Source organism: Dipodomys ordii, unplaced genomic scaffold (assembly GCF_000151885.1).
Source record: "Dipodomys ordii isolate 6190 unplaced genomic scaffold, Dord_2.0 Scaffold51, whole genome shotgun sequence".
Taxonomy (NCBI): Eukaryota; Metazoa; Chordata; class Mammalia; order Rodentia; family Heteromyidae; genus Dipodomys; species Dipodomys ordii.
Genome location: NW_012267267.1, coordinates 2061899 through 2086581, shown reverse-complemented (window position 1 = coordinate 2086581; position 24683 = coordinate 2061899). Strand labels below are relative to the sequence as shown.

The window sequence follows — 24683 nt, the reverse complement described above, 5'->3', positions numbered from 1 at the left end:
ATACAAAAAGTAAGTATAGCAAAGAAGAGCCAGGAGCATTGCAAGTACAAGATACTTAAGTATCTAGTACTGCCAAAAATAAAGCCAGAATCTCTTATCCATATACCTGCCAGGTAACAGCCACGCAACGCATAAGTCAGTAAGTAGATAAGAAATGAGAGCTAATGATAGATATGTAGAGAGGCAGAGCTGATGGGGTTAGGCAGAGTTGGCCAAAAAATAAATAAATAAAAAGCCTTTGAGGTAAGATTTTAGTATAGAGGCAAAACACACACCCTCTGCTGCTTTCTTGAACCATCTGAGGTGCATCTTTTGTTGTTGTTGTTGTTGGTCGTGGGGCTTGAGGAACTCTGGGCCCAGGAACTGTCCCTCAGCTCTTCAGTTCAAGGCTAGCCCTCTACCACTTGAATCACAGCGCCACTTCCAGTTTTCTGGTGGTTTCTTGGAGATAGGAGTCTCACAAACTTTACTGCCCGGGCTGGCTTTGAACCTCGATCCTCCAATCTCAGCCTCCTGAGTAGCTAGGATTACAGGCATGAGCCACTGGCATCCAGCAAAACAGGCACTTTTGAGCAACCCACTTTGATAGAAAAGGCGGCTTTTCTTACACTAGAGAGCAAAGACGTAGCCAGTAGGAGCATCTGACTAATCTCATTAATCCCAGTACCCTGAAAGATAAAGTACTGTCTGTAGTTAAGGATCTGAAGGTGGAGGACAGCCTGAGCTACTTAGCAAGACTATCCTAGAGAGAAAGAGAAAGAAATGGAGAGGAAACGATACAATGTAATTTATAGACTTAGCTCCAGGTGATCTTTACCTGGTCCAAAGTTTTTGTCTTTTTTTTTTCAGGTCCTGGGGCTTGAACTCAAGGCCTGGTCACTATCTCTGAGCTTTTATGCTCAAGGCTAGTGTTCTACCACTTTGAGCTATGGCCCCACTTCCAGTTTTCTGATGGTTAACTGGAGATTAGAGTCTCATGGACATTCCTGGGCTGGCTTTGAACCACGATCCTCAGATCTCAGCCTCCTGAGTAGCTAAGATTATAGGTATGAGCCACCGGCGCCCAGCAACTTTTTCTGTTAATGTGGTTCTGAGGAATGGAATCCAAGGCTTCATGCATGCTAGGCAAGCACTCTACCACTAAGCCATATTCCCAGCCCTGTCTTTTTTTTTTTTCTTTTTTAAACAAATCCCAATCCTTGCTCAGTTAGACAAGAGCTCTGCCACTGAACTATCCCCCATCCTAGTTCTTGTTTTTCTTAGCTGTGTACAAGCAAAATATCAATACATCTGTAGATCAGATGTGGCCCATAGTGTCACCCCTTTTGGAGACAGCAAGGAACAAGTGAAAGGTTTTAAACAAATAAATAAACGTGCATCTTAGAAATGGCCTGCTCAGTTACTAGGCTGCCGGTAGAATTCAAGTGAGAAAATGAAGAAGGCCTAGGCGCCTCTGTCACCTATGGCATAAGAGTCTTGGTTAAGTCTGTGCTGACAGCTTGAGTAACCTAGCAACAGTAGCATCTCTACTATTCCTAAAACTGAAAGATTAGTCTTTTGTCCCAGATGGTTTTGTCATGTCTCTGGAGCCCATGGAGGCACCTGAAGAAGCAAAGAGGGAAAGAGGAACAGACAGACCTTGGACCAGACCTTAAAAGGCTTTCTAGCCAAGCTTCCTTAGGTGTGAAAGGCATCTGGGAATAAAAAAACCTTGAGGTTTTCAGGGATTTATTTGCCCCTGTTTTAACTAAATAGGAAAACCCTTCCCAGAAGCTTCCTAGCAGATTTCTCCTTAGAGCTCATGGGTCATTTGCCATCCACAGACTATTCATAACGGTAGTTAGTTGTCTTTACCAGATCTGGTTTAGACTAATCATGATTTGATCCTTAGGGCTGAGTATATAAATATGCCCAACCAGATTGAGATCTGTTACTAACTAGAAAGGGAGAGAATAGTTCTTTGGAAAAACCCAGTGATGGCTACCATGGGAGATGACTTCATCTGTATGGTGTTCTTTTTTTTTTCTTTCTTTCTTTTCTGTTTTTGGTGGTACTTAGGTATGAATTCAGAGCCTTATGCTCATTGGGCAGGTGCTTTAATACTTGAGGCACTCGGGCCTTTTAGCCCTCATCATTTTGTGTATGTCTGTGTTTGTGTGTCTGGGTGTCTGTGTCCGTGTCCGTGTCCATGTCCCTGTATGTGCACGTGCATGTGTACAGTCCTAGGGCTTGATCTCAGGGCCAGGGCATTGTGTGTTGTCCCTGAGCCTCTGAGCGTTTTTTGATCAAGGTAGTGATCTCTCACTGGAGCTCTACTTCTGGTTTTTTGTTTGTTTATGGTGTTTAATTGAAGATAAGTCTCACAAACTTTCCTGCCTGCCCAGGCTGTTTTCTAATAGCAATCCTCAGCCAGGTGCTTGTGGCTCACGCCTATAATCCTACTCAGGAGATCTAGGGATCACGGTTCAAAGCCAGCCAGCCCCGGCAGATCCTTGAGACTCTTATCTCCTCTAGAAAACCAGAAGTGGCACTGTGGCTCAAGTGGTAGAGCACTCGCATTAAGTTGAAGAGCTAAGTTGAAGAGCGCAGGGACAGTGCCCAAGCCCAGAGTTTAAGCTCCGTGACCACCAAAAAAAAAAAAAAAGCAATCCTCATATCACAGCCCCCTGAATATCTAGGAGTACAGACATGATCCATTTGCTTCTGGCAGAATTTTATTTTATTTTATTTTTTTATTTATTTTTATGCTGTTCCTTGGGCTTGAACTCAGGGCCTGGGCACTGTCCTTAGCTTTTTCACTCAAGGCTATGGTTCTACCACTTAGAGCCACAGCACCACTTCTGGTTTTCTGGTAGTTAATTGGAGATAAGCTTTTCACAGACTTTCCAGCCATTTCTCAGATTCCAGAAGACTACTGGTGTAAGCCACCTGTGCCTGGCTCTGCCTTTAGATTTTTGCTCAAGGCTAGTGCTCTACCACTACAACCACAGCTCCACTTCCCACTTTCTGATGATTGTTTCCTTATCTTTTCTATCTGGGCTGCCTTTGAACTATGATCCTTAGATCTCAGCCTCCTAAGTAGGATTATGGCATGAGCCAGTAGCATTTGTTATTTTGGGGACGGGATTATGATTCTTGCCCTGGTCAGCCTGGACTGTTACCTTCCTCTTTGTGCTTCCCTGTGGCTGGGATGACAGGTGAGCATCATCTTGCTCAACCATTCATTGAAATAGTTTAAAACTTTTTTTGCCCAGGCTAGCCTTGAACAGTCATCTCTCAATCTGCCTCTCAGGTAGCTAGCATTATAGGCATAAACTACCAGCACCCTGCTGAGAAGGTATTCTTTTCTTCTTTTCTTGGGAAAAGTAAGTTTAGCAAAGCTGCCTAAAAGCTTTTCTTGCGGGGGAGGGGGTCAATCATGGGGCTTGAACTCTGGACTTGAACACTGTCCCTCAGCTCTTCAGTTCAAGGCTAGCACTTGAGCCACAGCACCACTTCTAGTTTTCTTATGGTAAATTGGAGATAAGAGTCTCACAGACTTTCCTTCCCGAGCTGGCTTTGAACTGTGAGCCTCAGATCTCAGCCTCCTGGTTAGCTAGGATTACAGGTGTGAGCCACTGGCACCAGCTAAAAGCTTTAAAAAAAAAAATGGTGCTTTGGGGGTTTTTTTGGGCCAGTCCTGGGGCTTAAATTTAGGTCCTGGGCTCTGTCACTGAGCCTCTTTTGCTCAAGACTAGCACTCTACCACTTGAGCCACAGTACCGCTTCTGGCTTTTTCTGTTTATGTGGTACTGAGGAATCGAACTCAGGACTTCATGCATGCTAGGTAAGCACTCTACCACTAAGCCACATTCCCAGCCCCCAGAGCTTCTTTTAGTCAAGGTTAGCACTATACCGCTTGAGTTACAGTGCCACTTCTGGCTTTTTCCTCTTTTTTCTTTTCTTTTCTTTTTTTTTTTTTTTGTTGTTATCAGTCACTGGGCTTGAACTCTGGGCCTGGGCACTATCCCTCAGCTCTTTTTTTTTTTTTTTGGGTCCGGTCGTGGGGCCTGAACTCTGGGCCTGGGTGCTGTCCCTCAGCTCTTCAGCTCAAAGCTAGCACTCTACCACTTGAGCCATAGCGCCACTTCCGGCTTTTTTCTTTTTGCTTATGTGGTGCTGAGGAATTGAACCCAGGGCCTCAGGCATGCAAGGTAAACACTCTACCACTGAGCCACCTTCCCAGCCCCTCCCCTCCTTATATATATATGTTTTTTATTGCATATTTAAAATAATTGTTTGGCTGTAGTTTTCAGAAGAGAATTGCTGGATTGTAGGTTATGAATACCAAGTTGCTTTTCAATGTGGTTGAATAAATTTATGCTTTCACTGGTAATATATACGATACCGAGGTCATATTCTCTCTTACTCTTAAAATTAGATGTTTTATTTTTTTAAAAAAGAAAAAAATAGTACTAGGAGTTGAACATGGCCTCCTGCTTGTTTGGCAAGTGCTGTACCACTTGAATTATGCCCCTGACCTTTTGCTTATTAGTTTGTTGTTCAGATAGGGTCTCAGGCTAACTTTACCTCAGGTGACCTCAAATCTTTATCTTCCTACCTCATTTACCTCAAAGTATCTGCGATTATAGACATGCATTTCATCCTTACAATTAGACTTACAGTTTTTTGTTAGCATAAGTTACTTAACCAAAAGTATTTCATTGGGGCTGGGAAGGTGGCTCAGTGGTAGAGTGCTTGCCTTGCATGCATGAGGCTCTGGGTTCGATTCCTCAGCACCACATAAACAAAAAAAGCCAGAAGTGGCACTATGGCTCCAGTGGTAGAGCGGGAGCCTTGAGCTGAAGAGCTGAGGGACTGATGAGCTGAGCTCCCAGCCCCAGAGTTCAGGCTCCATGACCAACCAAAAAAAAGTATTTTATTACTCTTTTTTGTGATCTTGATTAGCAGGTTGCTGGTGACAAATAAAATTGAACATAGCTTGGTGCTGGTGACTCAGTGCCTTATCATTCTACCTATTAAGGAGGCTGAAACCTGGAGAATGGCAGTTTGAAGCCATATCAGGTAGAAAAGTCTGTAACTCTGCAGTTAACCAGCAAAATGCCTGAAATAGAGGCGCAGCTCCTGAGTAGCCACCAGGGCCCAACTGTCTTATGTGTCCTGGTGATTTTTTACTATGGAGTCACCTTTTTTTTTTGGACCTGTGACTTAAACTCTGGGCTTGGGTGCTGCCCTTCACTCTTCAGCTTAAGGCTAGCTCTCTACCCCTTGACCCACAGTGCCACTCCCAGTTTTTTAGTGGTTTATTGGAGATAAGAGTCTCACGGATTTTTCTGCCCAGGCTGGCTTTGAACCATGATCCTCGTTTCCCAGCCTCCTGAGTAGCTAGGATTACAGATGTGAGTCACCAGTGTCGGACTGAAAATGTTTTTGTTTTTGTTTTTTTTTTTTTTTTGTCCATTGTGGGGCTTGAACTCTGGGTCTGGATGCTGTCCCTCAGCTCTTCAGCTCAAGGTGAACTCTCTGCCACTTGACCCACAACGCCACTTCCGGTTTTCTAGTGGTTAATTGGAGATAAGAGTCTCGTGGACTTTCCTGCCTGGGCTGGCTTTGAACCATGATCCTCAGATCTCAACCTCCTCAGTAGCTAGGATTACAGGTGTGAGAGCCACCAGCGTCTGGCCTATATTGATTTTTTATGGCCTACAAATGATGTTATAAATATCCAAGTGGCCTGGTAAACAGGTTCTTGCTTTAAGGAACAGGCTTAGGGATGAGCCTCAAGTTCTCACTTGGCTTTCTTGCTCATGGCTGGTATTCTACCATTTGACCTGTACTTTAAGTCTGACATTTTGCTGGTTAATTGGAAATGGAGTCTTAAGGATTTTTTACCTAAGCTGATTTTAAACCTCCATCTTCTAGGTCTCAACCACCCATCTAGTTAGGATTTTAAGCAAGAGCCACTTGTACCCAATGAGAAGCAATTTCTTTTTTGTCAGTCATGGGGCTTGAACTCAGGGCCTTGGCACTTTCCCTGTGGTTCTTTTGCTCAAGACTAGCACTCTACCACTTAAGCCACAGCGCCACTTCCGGCTTTTTCTGTTGATATGGTTCTGAGGAATCGAATCTAGGGCTTCATTCATGCTAGGCAAGCACTCTACCACTAAGCCACATTCCCAGCCAAAGCAATTTCTTAAAAAGAGGCAAGTTGAGTTGAATACAGTAGCTAATAATCCTAATAGGGGGCTGAAGCAGAAGGATCACAAGGCTAGGGTACATAGTGAGGCACTCCAAAGAAATAAAAAAGAGGCCGGGCAATGGTGGTTCACTCCAGTAATCCTAGCTACTCAGTTCAGATCCAGGCTGGCAAGACAAATCTATGACTTGTATGTTTAGCTAACCAGTAAAAAGGTAGAACTGGAGGTGTGACTCAAGTGGTAGAGCATCAATCAGCCTTGAACAGAAAAAGCTGAGCAAGAGCACAAGGCCCTGAGAACATGAATGAACAAGTAAGGGAAAGAATGAGTCAGAATGATGAGATGACCCCAAAATGATTATGTCAAGGAAATTTGTTGTTTTTCCAATCCTGAGGCTTGAACTCAGGGCCTGGGCACTGTTCTGAGATTCTTTTGCTCAAGGCTAGCACTCTACCACTTGAGCCACAGTGCCATTTTTGGCTTTTTCTGCTTATATGGTACTGAGGAATTGAACCTAGGGCTTCATGCACACTATGTAAGCACTCTACCACTAAGCTACCTTTCCAGCCCATCAAGGGAGTTTTAGTAGTTATGATGCCATCCAAATTGTTTCCATAATCATTTGTAAAGGATTTCCTATCTATTTCAATTGTCCTTAGACATCCACTGTTTGTTTTTTAAACTTTGGGAGCCAGCTGGCATTGGTGGCTCATGCCTGTAATCATAGCTACTCAGGAGGCTGATATTTGAGGATTGTGGTTCAAAGCCAGTCCAGGCAGAAAAGTCCATGGGACTCTTATCTCCAATTAAACACCAGAGAACTGGAAGTGGAGCTGTAGCTCAAAGTGGTAGAGGTCTAGCCTTGAATGAAAAAATCTCATCACCTCCTTGTTTCTATGTAGTAAGTGAGGAAATTTGGCTCAAGAGGTAATGGTAAGCTTAAACAGTAGAGCTCAAGCAGCTAGTCTTGTTTCTTTAATAATAAAGTCTGTCTGCCTGCCTGCCTGCCTGCCTGCCTGCCTGCCTGCTTGCCTGCCTGCCTGCCTGCCTTCCTTCCTTCCTTCCTTCCTTCCTTCCTTCCTTCCTTCCTTCCTTCCTTCCTTCCTTCCTGTCTGTTTGTCTGTCTGTCTTTTTGTGCTAGTTCTGGGGCTTGAATTCAGGGCAGTATCCCTAAGTTCTTACTTTTGCTCAAAGCTAGCACTCTACAGCTCCACTTACAGCTTTTTTGCTAGTTAATTGAAAATAGGAATCTCAGAAGTGGCGCTGTGGCTCAAGCGGTAGAGCGCTCGCCTTGAGCTGAAGAGCTGAGGGACAGCGTCCAAGCCCAGAGTTCAAGCCCCATGACAGACCAAAAAAAAAAAAACTTTGAAAATAAGAATCTCACAGATTCTTATGGTAGGGCTGGCTTTAAACCTTGATCTTCAAACCTCAGCTGTCTAAGTAGCTAGGATTGCAGGCGTGAGCTACCAATGCCTGTCTCAAGTGTACATTTTTCCTCCTCTTCTTCTTCCTCCCCTCCTCCTCTTCCTCCTTCCCCTCTCCCTCCTTCCCCTCCCCCTTCTTCTCCCCTCCCTTTCTTTCCCCTCTCCCTCCTCTCCCTCTTCTCCCTTCTCTCCCTCCTCTCCCTCCTCCCCCTCCTCCCCCTCTTCTCCCTCTTCTCCCTCCTTCCCCTCCCCCCATTCCCCACCCTCCCCCCTCGTCCTCTTCCTCCTCCTTCTGCCTGTCTTGGAGCTTAAAGTCAGGGTTTTAGTGCTGTCCCTGAACCCCTTTGTGCTCAAGGCTAGTACACTTGAGCCACAGTGCCACTTTGGCTTTTTCTGAATAGTATAACTGGGAGTCTTAGGGACTTTCCTGCCCAGGCTGGCTTCAAACTGCTATCCTCAAATCTCAGCCTCCTGAGTAGCTTGGATTGTAGGTATGAGCCACCAGCACCTGGCACGTGTACATATCTTTCTTTTTTTTTTTTTTGTCAGTCATGGGGCTTGAACTCTAGGCCTGGGTGCTGTCCCTCAGCTCTTCAGCTCAATGCTAGAGCTTTACTACTTGAGCCACAGAGCCACTTCCAATTTTCTGAGTGGTTTATTGGAGATAAGAATGTCACGGACTTTCCTGCCCAGGCTGGCTTTGAACTAGGATCCTCAGATCTCAGCTTCCTGAGTAGCTAGGATTACAGGCATGGGCCACTGGCACCCATGAGGCTTGAAACTAATCAGTTATTTATTCTGCCTAGTAATAACTGGGCAGTAAGTGTTCAAAGTAGTCTGGGTAAAGACTGACAGTAGAGAAAAATAACTTGACTTTCTCCCTTCTGCCCTCTAGCGCCCTCACAAAGCTAATGCTGAGGAGATGACCAAGTACCACAGTGATGACTACATTAAATTCTTGCGCTCCATTCGTCCAGACAACATGTCTGAGTACAGCAAACAGATGCAAAGATGTAAGTCTCTTCTGTTCCCTCACTACTCTTAGTCCCCAGCTGGACTTCCCTTCCATTAGAAACGCTGTTTCTGCCTTCCTTGGGCCTCATTTGACTAACATCTGTTTTTTTCCTAGCTTCCAAGGGTGCCTTTTTTCCCCCACTCAAGTCTGGTTTTCTTTGTTTCCTGATTATAAATAATAGAGGTTAGACATTCTCCAATTAGGTTTATAACTAGCTTGAATATACAGTCATTGTCATGGGACAAGCACTGAGCTGGAAAGGAGACAATGGGTACAGGGCCATCTTTTAACTCTTCACTGACTGGCAGGTCACTTCCCCTCAGATTTGTCTTTGGTAAGATGGGTTGGGCCATGTGATCTCTGACTCCTGTCCAACTGCAGCTGGTCTGACTTTGTGAGAATTGAGAGTTTAGACGCTACTTGATAGACTCTAGATGATCTCATCTTTGAGATGAGGTGATTCTATGCCTTGCCCCCGGGACCTGAAACCCTAGCACCCGTCCTCTCTCAGAAGCCGCACATTGGTTGAGGATTACTTTCGCTCTGGGAAAAATCTCTTCAAATTTATGATAGGCTGGGAATGTGGCTTAGTGGTGGAGTGCTTGCCTAGCTTGTATGAAGCCCTGGGTTCGATTCCTCAGTACCACATAAACAGAAAAGGCCAGAAGTAGTGCTGTGGTTTGAGTGGTAGAGTGCTAGCCTTGAGCAAAAGAAGTTTATGAGTTCAAACCCTGGGACTGGCCAAAAAAAAAAAATCAAATTTATGATAGCCAAATATGGTATATGTACCTGTAATCCCAGTACTCAGGAGGCTGAAGCAAGAGGCTCTCAAGTTTAAGGCTAGCCTGTTCTATACAATGAGACCATGCCTTTTAAAAAGTGGGGGGAGGGAACTAAATTGTCACATCTGACTTTCCTTTATGGTTAGCTTATATCACTTAGGATCTCATAAAATACAATAGTATTTAAGTATGTTCTTAAGTTATGTTTTAAAATGGCTCTGGGGTTTTAACTCAGAGCCTCATACTTGTTAACAAGGTGATCTCCCATACCCCAGCATTTTTTGCATGAATATTTTTGTGTGTTTGTTTGTTGCCGGGGCAAATTCAGGGCCTTGTGCTTACTTGGATTGGCTTGGTCACAGCTGATATTCTATCTTATGAGACGTGCCTTCAACCCAGTTTTTTGCTGGTTAATTAGAAATGGTGTCTCATTTGGTCATGGGGCTTGACTCAGGGCTCTGGCACTGTCCCTGAACTATTTTGCTCAAGGCTAGCACTCTACCACTTTGGACTACAGTGCCACTTCTGGTTTTCTGGTGATTAATTGAAGATAAATCACACTTTTCTTCCTGGGCTGGCTTTGAACTGTAATCCTCAGATCTCAGCCTTCTGAGTAGCTATGATTACAGGAGTAAGCCACCAGCACCAAGCTTTTTAAATTTATTTATTTTTATTTTTAGGTTTTTTTTTGCGTGAACTCAGGGCCTCAGCACTGCCCCTGAGCTTCTTTTGCTCAAGGCTAGCAGCCACTTGAGCTACAGCACCACTTCCAGCTTTTTCTGTTTATGTGGTACTGAGGAATCAAACCCACAAAGCACATTCCCAGCCTTTAATATTTGTTTGTTTGTTTACCAGTCCTGGGGCTTGAACTCGGGGCCCAGGCACTGTCCTTGACTTCTTTTGCTCAAGGCTAGCATTCTACCACTTGAGCCACAGTGCCACTTCCAGCTTTTTCTGCTTATGTGGTGCTGAGGAATTGAACCCAGGCTTCATGCCTGCTAGGCAAGCATTCTACCACTAAACCACATTCCCAGCTTTAAAAAATTTTTTAAACGGGGCTGGGAAGGTGGCTCAGTGGTAGAGCACTTGCCTTGCATGCATGAGGCCCTGGGTTCGACTCCTCAGCACCACATAATAAGAAAAAAAAAGCTGGAAGTGGCACTGTGACTCAAGTGGTAGAATGCTAGCCTTGAGCTAAAGAGCTGAGAGACAGAGCCCAGGCCCAGAGTTCAGGCCCCACAATTGGACCCCCCCCCAAAAAAAAAATTTTTTTTTATTTTAAATGAGCTTTAGTACTAAGGATTTGAGCTCAGGGTTGTGTGTACTCTGCCTCTTGAGCCATGCCCATGCCCAATTCTTTTCCTTTAGTTTGTTTGACAGATAGATTAAATAGCTGGCCTGGAACCGTAATCCTCTCTCCACCTCTCAAGTAGCTGGGATTGCAGGCATAAGCCACCTGACCTGGTTTATGAAGCTTTCTTTTTTTTTTTTTTTTTTTTTGTCGGTGGTGGGGCTTGAACTCTGGGCCTGAGCGCTGTCCCTCAGCTCTTCAGCTCAAGGCTAGTGCTCTACCACTTGAGCCACAGTGCCACTTCCAGTTTTCTGATGGTTTATTGGAGATAAGGGTTTCATGGACTTTCCTGCCCGGGCTGGCTTTAAACTGAGATCCTCAGATCTCAGCCTCCTGAGTAGCTAGGATTACAGGCATGAGCCACCAGCGCCTGGCTTTTTGATCCTTTCTGTGTGTGTTGGTCCTGGGGCTTGAACTCAGAGCCTGGACACTGTCCTTTATCTTTTGTATTTAAGGCTAGCACTCTACCTTTGAGCCACAGCTCCACTTCTGGCTTTTTTCATGTTTAATTGTAAATATGAGTCTCACACTTTCCTGCCCAGGCTGGCTTCGAACTGTAATCCTTAGATAATAGCCTCCTGAGTATGAGCTACCTGCACCTGACCTAAAGCTATTTTTTTAATGGACTTGACCACTCATAGATTTTGGTTTCTGATTAATATCCTGGAACTAAGCCTTTCGTTGACACTGAGATGACTACTTCTAAATATGATCCATATGAAGTATTTCAAATACAAAAATTATTTTTTAAAAAAGTCATGTAACAGCGACTAGCCTAAGAAAGAAGACATGGTGTAATACAGTTGAAGTCTACTTCTTGGTCATATCCACTTTCTTAGGGTCATTACAGTATAAGCTGTGCTCTAAAGTTCATGTTCAATCCTGTATATCTCTGTATAGGATAGGATTCCTTTGCTGTGTTTTTGGAGTTTTTACTTTGTTTTCTAGTACTCGAGTTTGAACTCAGGACCTTGCGCTCCCACTTGACTTTCTACTTCAACCACCTCCACTTTTGAGTTTTTACCATCTATCTACCTGAGCTTAGTCTGAACTGTGATTCTAAGATCTCAGCCTCCTGAGTAGCTTGGGTTATAGATATGAGCCACAGTGCCCGGCTTAATTTGCTTATTTGTTTTCTGAGTTTCAGAAGGTTGTACAAGGGTATACAATCTAACATGTCCATTTAAGTGTCCAGACTAGGTGCCAGTGGCTCGTGCCAGTTTTTCTAGGTACTCAGAAGGCTGAGACCTGAGGATCATAGTTCCCAGGCAGTTCTTCAATTAACCACCAAAAAAACTGAAAGTGGAGTTGAAGTGTCCATTGCTGCACACTGGTTACTTTTCCTTTTGAGACTGGGTTCTTAGATGTGTTGCCAGGTTGGTCTCAAAGCTGCAATCCTCTCGCCTCAGCGTTCTTGGTGAGTGCCACTGCTCTGAGAAGGTGATTATCTGTTTATTCATTTTCCCTTTTCCCACATCTAATTCCATAGGTCCTTGAACCTGAGGAAAACAGATTGGCTGCTGGATTATTGCCCAAAGGAAAATATTTTTTCCTCATATCTAAAATTTTTACTCCCATGATGACTTCGAATTCCATATGGGAATATAAACAAAACTTTATTTATTTATTTATTTTGGGGGGGGGTCCGGTCGTTGCGCCTGAACTCGGCCTGGGCGCTGTCCCTCAGCTCTTCAGCTCAAGCTAATGCTCTACCACGTGAGCCACAGTGCCACTTCCGGCTTTTTTCTTTTTGCTTATCTGGTGCTGAGGAATTGAACCCAGGGCCTCATGCATGCAAGGCAAACACTACCACTGAGCCACCTTCCCAGCCCTATTTATAACTCCATAGTAGAGAGCTAAAGTTCTTATTGACATAGCCTCCCAGTGTTTACCCTGGAAAGGGTAAGGAAGAGCTGCCTATTGCTCACTTCCTGTGCAGCTACAATGTCAGAGCACCAGATCTTTGGCACCCTCCAAGTTAGAGTGCCAGTGTTGGTCAGTCTTGAGGTCATTACAGATTCTGAGTTTCAGCTGTGTCTTGATGTTAACCACAATCAGGCTGGCTTCTTCCACCTTCTTCATCTCAAGGCTTTTTCTCCTTGCTGCACTTTGGGAACCCATGATTAACCATGGGAAAAACCCAGGGGTGAGGGATGGGATCTAGCACAACTCCTGTCTCTGACTTCTACATCACTGAAGTCCCAGTAGTGTCATTTCCTGTGAGAGGAGACAGCGCACTGGGCTTCCTCTCTAGCTCTGTGAGACTACGCTGTCCAGGTGTGCTTTCCTTCCTGTCTGTTTTGTTTCATTTGCATTACTGTTTGCATGTGTTTCCACATTATGCACTAATGTGTACTTTTACCCCTAGAGGCCTGAAATAACTTTGGTGTAGCTCTTGTGGGTGTGGTAGAAAGCACACAGAGTGTGGGAGTTCAGACACCTGGGCTCTTGATTCTGGCTCCATGGTTCTTTTGTCTTGGACAGGTCTCTCAGCTTCTCCCTGTTCTTTTCCCTCTGTATAGTCGGCTTGATATCTGTCTGGCCGGATTCATGGAGTTGTTGCGATCATCAAACAAGATTGTATACATGAAAGCCCCTCTGAAAAGGACAAGGACACATTTCCCTCAGGGTATATTCTTTTAGGCTTTTAGGACAAGCTTGAAGCTGGAATACTGATTTCTCCACTTATAAGATTTGACCAAGGGGGGAGGGGGAAGGCTGGGAAGGGATGTGAAGGGTAAACAAAGGAGGAGGCTGCAATGCTTGGTAAGAAATGTACGCATTATCCTGCCCATGTAATTGTACAGTATGTTCACAAATAAAATAAAATTAAATTAAAAAAAAGATTTGACCAAATCCTACCTGAGCTTTTGTGAGGATAAATGCACCAGATAACAAAAGCAATTAGCATTGTGGTGTGTTGTGAGCACTTGATGAAGGTAGTTATGTAGGCCTCTGTTCTTCATGTCCTTCTTGATCATCTGGAATCAACTCAGGGATAAACTCAGGTTGGAAAAAGAAGAAAAGCTTTCTCAAAACCTCAAAGAGGTAGCTCAGTGGTAGAGTGCTTGCCTTGCATGCATGAGGCCCTGGGTTCAATTCCTCAGCACCACATAAGCAGAAAAAGCTGGAAGTCATGCTGTAGCTGAAGTGCTGAGGGACAGCGCCCAGGCCCAGAGTTCAGGCCCCATGACCGACAAAACAAGAACAAGAACAAGAAAGGCCTTAAAGAACTAACTACCTGGGGCGGGAAGGTGGCTCAGTGGTAGAGCGCTTGCCATGCATGCCTGAGGCTCTGGGTTCAATTCCTCAGCACCACATAAGCAAAAAGAAAAAAGCCGGAAGTGGCGCTGTGGCTCAAGTGGTAGAGTGGTAGTCTTGAGCTGAAGAGCTGAGGGACAGCGCCCAGGCCCAGAGTTCAGGCCCCACAACTGGACCAAAAAAAAAAAAAAATTAAAAAAAAAAAAGTAGCCATGTTTATTTTCCGTTGGACTAGGGTAGCAAGAGGGAGCTTACTTATGAGTTACAAAGTGCAGTGTCGAATAGGCAAGTTCTAACCTCTCACTGAGTTCTCTGGGCTTCTTGGAAGAAGGTGAGAGTAGTTTAGTAACTTATATTCTTTCTTTCCTTGCCCCAGCAAGTGCCGTGAAACTTAATAAGCAACAGACGGACATCGCTGTGAATTGGGCTGGGGGCCTGCACCATGCAAAGAAGTCTGAGGCATCTGGCTTCTGTTATGTCAACGATATCGTCTTGGCCATCCTGGAATTGCTAAAGTATGCCTGCCTGGCCTTGTCTCTTGGAGGAGCATGTTAGGCCAGGTTCCCACTTCCCTCTCCCTCTGGGCTTGCCTCCCTAGTTTGCTTTTCCTACGGTGTGCTGGCTAGGATGTGTTTGGTGAGTGTCTCTGGCCATCCTCTCCTTGGCGAGGGTCTTGGTTTGATCTGAGCCCACGGCAAGATCAGGGGCAGGTGCTGCTCAGATCCTGCCTCCAGAGGTCCCTGTGGCCGGAGTTGACCCTGGCTGTAGAGTAGGAAGATCGGACTTGGTCGGCTTGGTCAGGCCTCTGGAGACACCCGGCCGCTCTTCCACCTTCCTTCAGCCAGTTTCTACGTCTCTGGTGCTTAGAGATACCTGAGGGAGGCAGCTAGCCTGGTAAGCTGGGACCTGGCGCCCTTGGCGCGTCCCATCCCCAAGAGCCCCCGGACCCCTGACCCCTTTCTGATCCTAGGTATCACCAGAGGGTGCTGTATATTGACATTGATATTCACCATGGTGATGGCGTGGAAGAGGCCTTCTACACCACAGACCGCGTCATGACTGTGTCCTTTCATAAATATGGAGAGTACTTCCCAGGAACTGGTGACTTACGGGTGAGAACTCCCTTTAGGGGCCAACCAGATCACAGTTAGCCACTAGCTCTAAGTATCTTATCATATACCACTAACACCTACTTTCTGACTCTTCTGTCACTCAGAACACTGCAGCCTGAAACGCTTACTGTGGTGTGTGTCTGTGTCTGTGTCTTTCTCTCTCTCTCTGTCTTATTTTGTAGGAAGGGAATGATAGGACATACAGAATCAGAGAAAGAACATGGTCTCCAGATTCATAGTAATTCCTGGCCACAATTGGGTTGCATCATACTGCTTCTTGTGACCCATAAGGCCTTAGTTTGGGGATAGGAATTAGAACTTATATGTCTCATTTTTTTTATCATCTTTCCCATTTGGTCATCTGACTCAAAGCAAAGGACATACCCCAGAAAAGTACATGGAGTTTTACATGTAGAACAGTAATATATAAGCCTCCTTACTGAAACTGTTACTGTTAGCTTGATTGAATACAGTGAAATCAACCACTTTGCCATCCCAGTAACCCTTGTGTGGAAAAGTGGCATTAATTCAGATACTTGCTATGGCTAGCATTACAATAACTGAGAGTGGACTGTTTGGAAATTAGTTGGAAGAACTTGTCTTCCTCCTTCAGACCTCTCTCTCTAGAGAGAACAAAGGATAGAGTTACACAATAAAACTCTCTGGAAAGCCGGGCACTGGTGGCTCACGCCTGTAATCCTAGCTACCCAGGAGGCTGAGATCTGAGGATCGTGGTTCAAAGCCAGCCCGAGCAGGAGAGACCGTGAGACTCCTATCTCCAATAAACCACCAGAAAACCGGAAGTGGCGCTGTAGCTCAAGTGGTAGAGCGCTTGCCTTGAGCTGAAGAGCTGAGGGACAGCGCCCAGGCCCAGAGTTCAAGCCCAGGACCAACAACAACAAAAAAAAAACTCTCTGGAAAGGAAAGGGTTGTTGGGGGTGGATATCATTTCTGTGATCCAGCTGCCTGCCAGCTCTAACTCAATCTAAGGCAGAAATATGCTTTGGAGTAGGTTAGGCAGCTCTCATCTTCAGTGTCTCCAGAAATGTGAACTGGACTTGCCAGTTAAGGAAATGGTACTAACCAAGGTTACCCTGGTTGTCCCTTGGCTCCCCTTCCTGAGTCTACGTGACTCTTTCCTTAGTCTTGTCACCCCATCCTTGTGCTCCTTCCTGGCTTCATTTAGCAGTTTTACTTTTTATTGTTCCTCTTGATTAGGATATTGGGGCTGGCAAAGGCAAGTATTATGCTGTTAACTACCCACTCCGAGATGGCATCGATGATGAGTCCTATGAGGCCATCTTCAAGCCGGTAAGTGGCTTTATCCACCCCTTGGGTCACAAATAGGATTGGTCTAGGGGAAGGATAGCAAAGTACTATACCCTGCCCCAGAGTTCTCTCCCATTACAGCTTTTGGGAAAGGAGAGGTGTTTCAGTACTGGATTGTGTGGTTAAGGGAAGGAAATTTGTTGATGTCTTCTGTGGGTCTTGCTCACTGCTAGATATAAGAAATTTTTTTTTTGGTCGGTTGTGGGACTTGAACTCTGGGCCTAGGCACTGTCCTTCAACTCTTCAGCTCAAGGCGAGCGCTCTACCACTTGAGCCACAGCACCACTTCCAATTTTCTGGTAGTTTATTGGAGAGAAGAGTCTCACAGACTTTCCTGCCTGGCTTTGAACTACAATCCTCAGACCTCAGTCTTCTGAGTAACTAAGCCACCAATACCTGGCTAAATGCAAGAATGTTTAAAGCAGTGGAACGCTGTGGTTCATGCCTATAATCCTAGCTACTCGAGAGGCAGGGAGGAGCTAGAAATGTGGTTTAATGGTAGAGTGCTTGCCAAGCATTCATGAAGCCCTGGGTTCAATTCTTCAGTACCACATAAATGGCAAAAGCAGGAAGTGGTACTGTGGCTCAAGTGGTAGAGTGCTAGCCTTGAGTAAAAGAAGTTCAGGGACAGTGCCCAGGTCCTGAGTTCAATCCCCAGAACTAGCAAAAACAACAAAAATCAAGAGGAAGAGATCTGAGCGTCGAGGTTCAAAGCCATCCCAGGCAGACAAATCTGTAACTCTTACATCCATTTAACTACCAAAAAGCCAGAAGTAGAGGTATGGCTCAAGTGGTAGAGTAACAATCTTGATTGAAAAAGGGATAGTGCCTAGTCCTGAGTTCAAGCCCCAGTATCAGCACAAAAATAAATAAGAATGTTTAAGGCATGATCTTTGCCCTCATAGTCTGGAATGTTTGGTGGGAAGTGTAGAATGTGGTCAATCCATTTTATATCACCATTTCTTTGGGGTCTGTTTTGTTTTGTTTTTTTCTGGTCCTGGGGCTTGGACTCTGGGCCTCGATGTTGTCCTAGAGCTTCTTTTGCTCAAGGCCAGCGCTCTACCTCTTGAGCTACAGCACCACTTCCAGCTTTTTTGAAGTTTATTAGAGACAAGAATCTCATGGACTTTCTTGTTTGGGCTGGCTTCAAACTTCGATCCTCAGATCTCAGCCTCCTGAGTAGCTAGGATTATAGGCTTGAGCCACCAGCACCTGGCTCCTGGACTTTTTTTTTTTTCATATTTCTTTTTTCCTTGACATTTGCACATTTGAAGAAGTAGAATTTATTCTAATTTTTGCCCTGTGACTCTACCTAGGAAAGCCCTTTACTATCAGCTTATTCAGATATTCTGGGAAGGTCTTCAGGTGGCATGTTCTATAGGCAGGCTGCTTACCAGAGTCCTTGGGCAGATTGGTGTGGGGCCTGTGTTTTGAACAAAAGTGAGAGACAAGAGGCTGGAAATGTGGCTCAGTGGTAGAGCGCTTGCCTAGCATGCATGAAGCCCTGGTTTTGATTCCACAGTACTACATAAACAGAAAAAGCCAGAAGTGGTGCTGTGGCTCAAGTGTAAACTGCTAGCTTTGAGCAAAAGAAGTTCAGGGACAGCATCCAGGCCTTGAGTTCAAGCCCCAGGACTGGCAAAAAAAAAAAAAAAAAGTGAGAAACACCTACCGTCCAGGCTGGCAGAGGATAGTCAAGGATGAGTTCACAAAGATAGAGACATTGGCCCTGGAATAGTGAAGGACGTGTTCATGTGAAGGAGGTGGGGAAGAAGAATGGCATTCAGCAGAGGCAATAGCAGAAGGGCAGAGGTGCCAATGTATGGAGTGGCATGTAGACAGGTAAGTGTGGGAGGAGTGAACTAGTAATAGGAGAAAGATGTTGGAGTCCATGTTTCTTTTTTCTTATTTTGCCAGTCCTAAGGCTTAAACTCTGAGGGCCTAGGCGCTGTCGCTGAGCTTCTTTTGCTCAAGGCTAGATAGTGCTCTACCTCTTGAGCCACAGCATCACTTTTGGCTCTTTCTGTGATTTAATTGGAGATAAGAGTCTCACAGACGTTTCCTATCTGGACTGGCTTTGGACATGCTTTGAACTGTGAGCCTCAGATCTTGGCCTCTTGAGTAGGTAGGATTACAGGTGTGAGTCCCTGGGGCCTGGCTTTTTTTTTTTTTTTATAATTAACTTGTGTTGGATTCTGTGTATTTCAAAGGGAATCTTGAATGCCCCACTAAGGTGTTAGATCTGTACTAATGTGCTGTTAAGAAGCTTAAGCCAGGGCTGGGAAGGTGGCTCAGTGGTAGAGTGCTTGCCAAATGCATGAGGCCCTGGGTTCGATTCCTCAGCACCACATAAGCAGAAAAAAAAGCCAGAAATGGTGCTATAACTCGAGTGCTAGAGCACTAGCCTTGAGCTAAAGAGCTGAGGGACAGTGCCCAGGCCCAGGGTTCAGGCCCCATGACCGGCCAAAAAAACAAACAAAAAAAGAAGCTTAAGCCAATTCAGGTAGACCCTCTGCAACAAATATTAGACTCCAATTGTGAGAATAAGCTGCAAAAATAAAGCCTGTAATCCTACTCAGGATGCCCAGATTTGATGATTGTGTTGAGGAAAGTCCATGAGATTCTATCTCTGATTAACCAGCAAAAAGTTATAAGTAGAGCTCTAGTTCAAGTGGTAAAGCACCAGCCTTGAACAAAAAAGCAAAGGGACAGAACACACAGGCCCTGAATTCAAGTCCTAGAACCAGTGTTAAAAATAAGGGATGGGAAGGTAACTCAATGGTAGAGCGCTTGCTTTGCATGCCTGAGGCCCTGGGTTCGATTCCTCAGTACCACATAAGCAGAAGGGAAAAAAAAAGCCGGAAGTGGTGCTGTGGCTCAAGTGGTAGAGTGCTAGCCTTGAGCTGAAGAGCTGAGGGACAGCGCCCAGGCCCAGATTCAGGCCCCACGACCGGGCCCCCCCCCCAAAAAAAAGAAAAGTAAGTAAGTAAATACAGCATCTTTTTAATATAAAGCTAGAGCCAAATGAGTACAGCACAAGCAGTTTGGAGTTGGGGAGCTTCCCAAAGGAAGTGGCATGGCAGGGGAAGTTTAGGGAATTAACAGGGAGACCATTCAAGGTTCAGAATTAGGAAATCTCAGAGATCCTTTCACATTGTGTCCGTAACACAAATGAGGAAGAATGATAAGAAACAGAAGAAAATGTTGTGCCCACCTTCTCTACATGGTTTTTCTTGAGGTTAGTGACCAATATGTGTACTTTTAGGTCATGTCCAAAGTAATGGAGATGTTCCAGCCTAGTGCAGTGGTCTTACAGTGTGGCTCAGACTCCCTGTCTGGGGATCGGTTAGGTTGCTTCAATCTGACCATCAAAGGTGAGAGCAGGTAGCAAAGTGGAGGTGGGTAGGGTCCTTGCTGGGTGCTCGTGTAACATGGCACTGTTTCTCCAAAGGGCATGCCAAGTGTGTGGAATTTGTCAAGAGCTTCAACCTGCCCATGCTGATGCTAGGAGGAGGTGGTTACACCATTCGAAATGTTGCTCGGTGCTGGACATATGAAACAGCAGTGGCCCTGGACACAGAGATCCCAAATGGTATTAGCTCCAGAGCCAGGGTGGGTGGGGTGGGAGCTCGTGCTCTTATGCCGTTGAGGATACACCCCCTCCCTCCCCATTTGATTGTAAGATTCCTCATCTTCTGACACCAGTCCTTGAGTCTTTCTGCCTAGCCTCCAAGGTTGTAGACCAGAGCCATCAGCTTTTCCCTAGTCCCTTTTTATTCAGTCCCCTCCCTCCTGCTTTTGGAGTGAACATTATCAGTGCTTGTTGACAGCTTTGGAATTTCTGCTTTAGGGTAACTGCTTGAGTGAAAGGAATGCTCACAGTGAGCCATGCTTAGTGTCCTACACCAGAAGCTCACTCCTTCCCCTTCTAATTACACGTGTACAAGTGGGCACTAGAGAATGGTGTTGGAAAGGTTAAAATTCAGTGGTAGAGAGTCTGCCTGGCAGGCAAAAGGCCTGAGTTCAAACCCCAATACTGGGAAAAAAAAAAACACAAGAGATTAAAATTCTGTCGGTACTCTGTTCTCACACCATCTTGGAGGATTCTTGCTCTTTTGTAGATGGGTAAAACCTACAGAATCTTTTCTCAGAGTTCCATGGTATCAGGTCTCTTGACTCTTCTTTCCCCTGCCCCAATCAGAGCTGCCATACAATGACTATTTCGAATACTTTGGACCAGACTTCAAGCTTCACATCAGTCCTTCTAATATGACTAACCAGAACACTAATGAGTACCTGGAAAAGATCAAGTGAGTGAATTCCCCAGCCATCCTTTGGCTGAACGTTCCATGCTCTGGTGTTCCTAACTAGAACCTAGCCACCTTTTCTCCCTTGGCCATAGACAGCGGCTCTTTGAGAACCTGAGAATGCTACCCCATGCACCTGGGGTCCAAATGCAAGCAATTCCTGAGGACGCCATCCCAGAGGAGAGTGGTGATGAGGATGAAGAAGACCCGGACAAGCGCATCTCAAGTAAGCAAGAGCCTGTATCTCCCCACTCAGTGGGCAGCTTGGACTACCCTCTACCTTTTCTGGGGCCCATCTGTTGAAAACTTAAGTTTCAAGTTCCAGCGCCTCTAGGAACAGGTTACAGAGCCCAAGACCCTTCTCTTTTCCCTGGTGCTAGGTATTGAACCCATGTCCTATGCTAGGCAAGTACCCTCTCTATTACGAATATGTCCAGCGTGCCCCCTCCCCCATCACATGGATGCGCTAAGCACAGGTCCTAAGATGAAAAAGCCCCTTGCTTTCTCACCCATGTTTTCCATCCACTGCCTCAGTCTGCTCCTCTGACAAACGAATTGCCTGTGAGGAAGAATTCTCTGACTCAGATGAGGAGGGAGAGGGTGGCCGCAAGAACTCTTCCAATTTCAAAAAAGCCAAGAGAGTCAAAACAGAGGATGAAAAAGAGAAAGACCCAGAAGAGAAGAAAGGTGGGTTTGTGTTGGCCAGCACTTGGGTCTAGCGTCCTGGGCCCTGGAGGATGAATCTATGTAGGGCACCAGGGGGAGGGAATTGACCCAGGCCCTGCCAGCTCCTGTGGGGCTCTAACTCAGCTCCTTAGGCCTTTCAGTGGCTCTCAGAAGTGGCAGGGCCAAAGAAACAATGACACTCTGGCTCTCACATACCACCCAAGCCCTTTTCCCAGCACTTCACCCCAGTTTCCCAGGGGGCTGCCTCCGCCCACCGGGTTCTGGCTCCAGCAGGCTGTGAAACCGGTCCAACCTGTTTGTTTTTAACAGGGCTCACTGGGAGGACCTGGGATGAGCTTTTCTTGCTTTTCTATGTCCATCGAGCTGTCGTATAGGGAAGGGGTTTCAGAGGAAGTGAGGATCCCACGTTCCCCCTCCCCCCCTTCCCAGCTCTTTCCAGAGCGGCTTCCCTTAGCCATCCCTGCACTTTTTATGTTCTAGAAGTTACAGAAGAGGAGAAAACCAAGGAGGAGAAGCCAGAAGCCAAAGGGTGAGGAAGGAGCTGTCGGCCATCCCCTGGCATTGGAGCATCACCCCTTTTGCCCCCCCACTCTGAGAGGAAAGGCACAGGGACAGCTGGTCCAGCTTACAAAGGCCCCTTTCAGGGACCAGTCTGTCTGTCTCTGCAGTTCTAGGCAGAGCTAGGAAGCCCCAGCTCCCAGCAGTCACCTGGGCAGCCAGGGTCCTGTGGAAGTCATTGTATTCATACTTGCCTCAAGGCCTCTGCAGTGGGTTTATCTCATGCCAGTCTCTATTTTCTCCACAGGGTCAAAGAAGAGGTCAAGTTGGCCTGAGCAGACCTCTCCAGCTCTGGTTTCTTAACAAGTTCCCTACCTTTCTCCCTAACCCCTCAGATTTTATATTTTCTATTTCTCTGCGTATTTATATAAAAATATATTAAATATAAATATCCCCAGGGACTAGATAGGAACCAGGGCCCTAAGCCCAGGGCAGCAGTGCTGGGGGAACTTCCGGTAGCTGCCTTGCCCCCATCCCTCCCCGAGTCCTAGTTCTGAAGCATAAAAGGTGCAGGTCTGGGTGAAGGATGCAGCCATGACAAAAATCCTGAAATACCAAGTGCCTGCTTAGTAGTCCTGGAACAATGCCCTTATTAAGAAATAGTGGCTGGGTCTTCTAAATGCTACCAGCCATTTTTAGACTGGTTCTGTTTTCATACCTTGCCATTGGCCTCAGGTGAGTCAAGAAACTCCTGCTACCCTGTCCTCCCCAATTCTGTAGGTGGTTGGTAGTCTAACTTCCTTTTTGAGATACTATTTTCATTTTTGTGACTCTTTGTAATAAAATGGTACATTTCTATACCCTTCTGAGCTTGTTTGCCATCAGTATCCCCAGCTCTACTTTCCTGTTTCTTTGTCCCTTCTAGGCAACCCCATGCCCAGGAACCTACCTATCCTAATCCCCACCCACCCAGGGTCCCCCAATCTTCTCACCCTACCCCCAACACCACCCATTAAAGCACTACTAAAGGGACAACATTTATTCCTTTTCCAAATGTTACAGTAAAACCAGGTGAAAGAGGATGGTTTTAGCAATTAGAAAAAAAAAGTACAAATCTGGGATTTGGCCATTAAAAGTTATTTACAACAATGGGAGAAAAAAAAGACAACAAGAAGTTGTTTCACATTACAGACCTCCCTCCCGCCCCAAAGCCTAATACTTGCTTACCAAGTCAAAAAAGAGACACAGTTGATTCACAAGCTGGAGGTTTGAACTTGAGTAAGACATTTATAAAAACCTAGACAGGGGCAGTGTCCTCCCCAGCCCAGGTGCCACTAGGCACAGCACAGAGACTAAAAAACAACAGGGGAAGGCTGGACACTAGGGTTTGGGAGTATAAGCACCCCACTTCTGGCTCAGGGATTCGAGGAGTAGGATAAACAAAACCTACTTGGAAAAGAACTGGGGGAGAAAACCAGCAACTGCCTTCTGCAGGGGTGGGATAAGGAGGAAGGTAGGGCCAGGAAACAGGAGCATTTCACATCACTAACCTAACTTGGGAAACTGTAAGGGACCATCTCCAACTGGCAGTAAGAGAAAGCCCAGATGGATGATGGGAGAATCCACAAGAGGGAGAGGAGAGGGAACGTGGCTAGGAGGGGGGCAGTAAGCCCGCCCTTTCTGGGCACAGGAAGGCAGCCAGGGCACCAGATCCAGGCAGTGACCTCTTAAGGGCAGCACAGTTTTTGCAGCTTTGAGAGATCACCCACCTGCCCCCACCCAGCTACTCATTCTGCTCAGCGCTGGCCGATGCAGGGCCACTCTCAGGCCCCGAGGGAGTAGACGGCTCTGCAGCCTGGGGCCCTGCCTCCTCTTCTGCGTCTCCTCCCTTGGAGGCAGCACTAGCCTCTGCCCCTTTGGCCTGGGGTTCCTGGCTCTCAGGGGTGGCAACAGCCTTCCCTTCCTGGGCAGTGCCCTCGTCGCTGCAGGCGCCGATCTCTCCCTGCTCCTGCTCTTCCTCTGTGGGTGAGGAGGCAGAAGAATCACCCCCGCCCTCCTTCCGATTTCTCTTGAAGGACAGGCCGCTCAATTTGAAAGGCTTCTTGAAAGAGAATTTCTTCTTCTTCTTGGGGGTCTCCTTGGGGGGAGCCTCCCCCTTGGCCTCGGCGCCCTGGCTAGGGGGTGCTGGCTCAATGGCATCGCCAGTCGCCCCAGCTGCCTCTTCTGTTCCGTTCACGGGGGGCGACTCCCCTTCACCCTTGGGGGATAAGTCTCCATTGCTTTTCACGTGGCCATTCTCCTGTAGGGCAGAGGAGACAGCAGCAGTGAGGCCCAGACTCTGCTCCCCGTCCCCAGACCGGTGCTAGCCCCTCCCAAGCAACCGAGGACACCACTAAGGTCTACGGCACCCCAAAAGCCGGGCTCTGCCTTCCACCCACACCCGGGATTCCGTCAAACATCGTCCTCGCCCCTCATGGGGCGCGCCGGGACAGCCATGGCGGCCACCGCCGGCAGGAGGCGCTGGGGTCCCGGGCCCCCCCCCGCCTCCCCGGGGGGGGCGCGCTCTCCCCTCGAGGCGGAACCGATCCCAGCCTCAGATCCCGGGCGGGCCAGCGAGCCCCCACCCCCCACCCCCGGGCGGCATTGGGCGGGAAGCCGCCTCGGGGCGCTGCCCCACCACACCTGGACGGCCTATTCCCCCGCCTCCCGCTTTGTGTAAA

General features: G+C 46.6%; 2 protein-coding genes across 2 annotated transcripts in view; one reads left to right on the top strand and one right to left on the bottom strand.

The window, feature by feature from the left end:
* Positions 1-22829, top strand: part of Hdac1 (histone deacetylase 1) — a 31891-nt gene extending 9062 nt beyond the window's left edge. Inside the window, exons 3-13 of the mRNA XM_013020492.1 lie at positions 8517-8634; positions 14407-14545; positions 15001-15142; positions 16361-16453; positions 19737-19845; positions 19923-20063; positions 20673-20781; positions 20874-21004; positions 21313-21465; positions 21946-21994; positions 22271-22829. Coding sequence (XP_012875946.1) covers positions 8517-8634; positions 14407-14545; positions 15001-15142; positions 16361-16453; positions 19737-19845; positions 19923-20063; positions 20673-20781; positions 20874-21004; positions 21313-21465; positions 21946-21994; positions 22271-22298 — 1212 coding nt within the window. The 3' untranslated portion in view covers positions 22299-22829. The remainder of the gene's footprint in view (positions 1-8516; positions 8635-14406; positions 14546-15000; positions 15143-16360; positions 16454-19736; positions 19846-19922; positions 20064-20672; positions 20782-20873; positions 21005-21312; positions 21466-21945; positions 21995-22270) is intronic.
* Positions 22830-22987: 158 nt separating this feature from the next.
* Positions 22988-24683, bottom strand: part of Marcksl1 (MARCKS-like 1) — a 2514-nt gene continuing 818 nt past the window's right edge. Inside the window, exon 2 of the mRNA XM_013020480.1 lies at positions 22988-24262. Within this exon, the coding sequence (XP_012875934.1) occupies positions 23747-24262 (516 nt within the window). The 3' untranslated portion in view covers positions 22988-23746. The remainder of the gene's footprint in view (positions 24263-24683) is intronic.